General features: G+C 34.2%; 1 protein-coding gene across 1 annotated transcript; it reads right to left on the bottom strand.

Moving 5' to 3' along the window:
- Window positions 1-703: 703 nt before the first annotated feature.
- LOC132747504 (uncharacterized) lies at window positions 704-3,695 on the bottom strand. The gene is made up of 2 exons (XM_060736907.1): window positions 3,412-3,695; window positions 704-2,171 (listed from the first exon to the last, which is right to left on the bottom strand). Exon 2 carries the CDS (start codon window positions 2,162-2,164, stop codon window positions 1,418-1,420), a length of 747 nt encoding a protein of 248 aa, XP_060592890.1. The 5' UTR covers window positions 2,165-2,171; window positions 3,412-3,695; the 3' UTR covers window positions 704-1,417.
- Window positions 3,696-4,711: the final 1,016 nt, after the last annotated feature.

Genomic DNA, 4,711 nt, shown 5'->3' with positions numbered 1-4,711 from the left:
TTACGGATATTAACGAAAACCCTTCCGAAAACCCTTCCCTTAACGAAATTAATCAGTATCAGAACAATATAGCCAAACAAAAATATCTTTAAATACAACACATGTTGAGACAATTTCTGTTATATTGAAAATCGTGTTTAAGAGACCTTCCTAAGAGTTCTGTCCCTTGATACAAATTTTTCTCTGTAGTACTTTAGAAATACACTATTTAAAACCTCTCTTTTGGTTTGTTGTTTTGTTTTCTGTTGGAGTGTTACATGTACAGACTCAATCAAACCGAGTCTACAATTTGTTATGTAATTTTGTTGTGATTAATACCTCCTAGGGATCACATTGTTTCCAGATTTTTATACTACACAGCAGGTGTCAAGTGCCGTGTGGCAGCTGTAAAAAGTTGCCCCGTACTTCACTTCAGTGTTGTTATATTTTTTCTGGTTCCTCGGGATCATTGAATGCGGTCAGCACTGTTAAGTTGTTGAGAGATTGAGTACCGTTCAAATGCCAGGTGCTTAATGGATGGCGTCGAGGGATCGTTGCCACTTAATACATAATAATCCCTCATTACAGAACTCAATTACAAACCCGAGTCTCGCGAATTTTCATAATATGTAATTTTGTTGTGATTAAATGCCAGGTCCGAGGGATCAATCTTTGTTTGTCAGATTTTACACTAAAGGTTCTAATTCTTACAAATTCCTCCTTCACTTTTTCAGCTTGTCTGTTTTTATATCGTAAAATGAGACATCACGTGACGCTCACAATCAGTTTAAATACTTAACAAGTCAGTTTAAAGACTTACTAATTTTTATTTTTATAGTCATAAGTTTATTACACTGATCGGCACATAGTCACTACAAGAATAAACAACGTTGCTTCGATATAGTTCAACTTTTTGTCTATCATTTACACTTTTCAAACATAAAAATCAAATCATGTTATAATAACAAAAATAACTTCAAAGTAAATGATAATGTTTATGACTAATGTAAGCGTTCGAATGAAATACAAAGATGAAATATAAAATCCATTTTTGTAAAAGTATCACCAGCGTTCTACGAATTAGAGACTGACGAATAGCATTCGAGTTTTCAGTGCTTTGTGTTGTGGTGTAGGTGGGATATGGCATCGCCTAATTTTACTTCCCTTGGTTGAAACGACAGTAATGCAATAGTAATATGCGTTCTCGATTCCTTTTCTTTATCTATTTAGTATGACGTGTTATGCACCAAGAGTATTAAAGATATCATACGGTGACGGTCAACATTATACATGTAACCTGTAAAATGTATAAAACTAACAATAGGCATGCATTTTTCATACATGAATCAGCTGCGGTTTATATATTGAATGATATTGTCTACATGAAAGAAATATTTCGGCATCACATTTTGGGCAAAATATTTCTTTTTACTTTGTTTCAGAAAAGTAATTCATCTAACAGTCCTCTAACATTGTTGTATTCGTTTTGCAATTCCTGTACTTTCGTATAAATAAGTTGACTTGCTTTGGATTCATTTCCATTTTCGAGCAAATCAGCAACGATACCCATTATGTCAAGAGGAATGCTTACAAGAACAAGAACTGGACCGGCGATTTTTGCGACTTTATTCACTTTACCAAAAATATTAGCGGCTTTTGTCGCAATCTCTGTTGCCTTTGCAGTGCCAGCTAGTTTGAGAACCGCATTTACTTCCTTGGTAATTGTAAGTCCAAGTTTTGCAGCTATTTCCAAAAGATCAGCAGTATTACTTGAAATTGATGCCAGTGTTCTTAATGTTTCAGCGGCTGCTTGAAACCTTTCTTTAGCTCGTTGATCTTTTTTTATTACCTCTGATGCAGTTTTCATGAGACCAGATTCTTTGATATTTTTTATAACCGTAACACCAGCAGAAACGGCAGCACTTGTTCCACTTAAAACAGCCATCCCTGCAGCTACAGGTGCACTTGCTCCTGCGGTTAGTGGTGTAGCAACTAAACAAACGGCGGTAGTAATGCCAGCACCAAGAGACACCACCTTTGTGGCCAGATTTGCATGTCTGGCATTCTTAACAGCTACATCAATTTCAGATTTTATTTTCTTCAAGATTGTTATAGTCACCCCTCGTGCTTCGAGGAATTGCAGAATGTCTGTCAGTACTGGGTTTGTCTTTAGTACTGATTCCATCTTTTATCTGCAAAATTCGAAAAGAAAGATTTATTAATTTCTAATTGGAGGAAATGAGCGCTTATTATATTCACTCGAAAAATGCAGATTACAGTGATTTGTTTAAGAAAAAATATATCCCCAACGGTGATTTTATCATTAAATAAAATCATTCAATCTGGTTAAAATCAGCTCTTAATAACGCTCTGCTTATAGATCTGACCGTGGCCATATACGAAATTATTTCTGATGACTATTCACACAGCCAATCATTGGCGAGCTTTCATAATTTTGAAAGCGATGTGGTTTCTAATTTTAACCCTGGGAAAACCAATACTGAGGAGGGGAGTTTCACGATTTCGAGAACAATCATGGGGTTATCCATATATGCGACAGGTAAACTAGCAAAACAATCTTGCCCCAAAACAGATTGTGTTGTGGCCTATACACAGTCTTAAGGTGATTTGAATCTTTGAAATCAGTTCGAGTCCCTTGGGCAATGCCAAGCATCTTAAAGTTGCTTATAAGGGCAGATGGGTGTCAAAAGCGGTGTTGAAAATTGAATTTCATCTCAGATCAGTTACTGTAGTAGGAACAGTTCTTAGAAAAAAAGTCACATATAGCTTTTTCACGAGACCGACATTTTCAGTTGAAACCATATATGTCATACTTTATTCGCTCTAGTAAGCAAAGATTCTCATTCGCATTTTTTTTTTCATTTCTTTTCGCAAACTTCAGAATCTCAAATTTTCAGTATTTTCCGGAATCTTTTGATAAAAATAATTAAATCGTCTTGTATCCTGAGAAGAATCTTTTGTTATCAACAAACAAGTAACAATTTTACTTATTTACTGACTTTACACTAAGTTTTGCACCTTGGTTCCGATTTGTTTACATATCGCGCTTTAATTGCTTTCATTATTATTGTACACCTTCATGTTAAATGACGCTTGTCTTTTTCTTTTTACAGCATGTATGTATATTTTTCAAGAGTAATATTTAAATGAATTATTGCTTACCGTAACCAAACTTTCTGAAATCACTTTCTTTCAATGTCCTGACTCGAAGTTTTCCAACTACAATCTTGTAAGTATTTTTTTCTATATTATTTTGGGAAAAACTATAACTAATTTCTGATTTATCGTTTTTACTCATATTAAAAGTACATTGTCAACATATCCTTCTTTATATTCACTCTTCATACATAAGTTTTGACTTCAACTGACAGTTGGGTTTCTTAACTTTAAAACAAAATAGTTTTAAATTACCTTTTGATACAGATCCGGAATCTTTGATAACTCTTTAAATGGCTCTGCAAATGTTCCTCGTAAAGTTATATTCAGTATCTCATATTCTCCCTTTTTTAGTGTTATTTCTGATAAACAATCCCAATATTTAAGTCTATAAGCAACCTTCAACAACTCTATTATTAAGCAACCTTCAACAACTCTATTATGTAATTTTTTGTCCTGTGACATGTTATGCAACACTACGTAAATATTTTTAGTTTTAGTTTTCAAAGTTGTTAAATTCTATATTATTTTCCAAAGATCGATAGTTGTATTATGATATCCAATTACCTTAAACCAATATTTCAACTCTGGTTACGTCATTCAAATCATGACTAATAAGCATGAGACATAAATACAATTTGGCATAAATTCGTTAATTGTAGGGCCGAGAACGAATGAGATTTCTATCTATATGTCAGTGTTCATATCATATAATACATAATTACTGAGAGCGTCTTGGTTGACATACTACATTCATAAAGCTCACGTAATAAAGTTGATCTGTTGACTGAATCGAATACTTACCTAAAGTCAATGAATGCGCAAAATGTATTTTGTTTTCCATGTATCAATTATATTTGATAATGGTCTACAGTACTACGTTTTTAGCGGAAACCATTTTGCTCTTCATCAATTAGATCATTACTTTCAGTCCACTTTACAATACGTTCATTTAAATCATTACTATACATAGTAGAATACTTAGGGTCTTTTGGGTCTTTAGAGCCAGATTTAGAAATACGATTTATAATATTCTTTGACCATACGAATGGTACCTGGTCAGTCTCAAAACATATGAATCCATCCGTATGAACATCTAGGCCGTCCGTGACTTCAACCACTTGACTCTCACCGCTATGAGTTCTTTCGTGTGAGGAAGCTATCCAGCTGGCTAAAGGAACGCCGGTTGTTCTACTCGGGTGCCCGTCTGTGCCTGAAATAATGCATGGATGGGTACCTCAGGTCTCCCTCCACTTGTAAAACTGGAACGTCGCCATATGACCTATACTGTGTCGGTGCGACGAATAATCCAATCAATTCTAATCAAATGAACATCTGTTGATGTTTTCTAATTCCAAAATTTACAACTACGCCCATGAAAAGACTAAGTTAAACTGAGCCCGCAACCTTTCAATTTTGCACTTTTGGGCGTCCCTTGAAAACTTTTTTTTTAATTTAACATGATTTATATACATGTACATTATAATAGTAAAGAAATAAACATCAATATAATCATGCGAACGCACAATCATTTTATCAATATCTATTGCCATCA

This window comes from Ruditapes philippinarum, unplaced genomic scaffold (genome assembly GCF_026571515.1).
Source record: "Ruditapes philippinarum isolate M1 unplaced genomic scaffold, ASM2657151v2 ctg1349_1_1_1_1, whole genome shotgun sequence".
In the NCBI taxonomy this organism is placed as follows: Eukaryota; Metazoa; Mollusca; class Bivalvia; order Venerida; family Veneridae; genus Ruditapes; species Ruditapes philippinarum.
The sequence above is the reverse complement of the archived record's forward strand: the minus strand, read 5'-3'. Positions and strand labels throughout refer to the sequence as shown.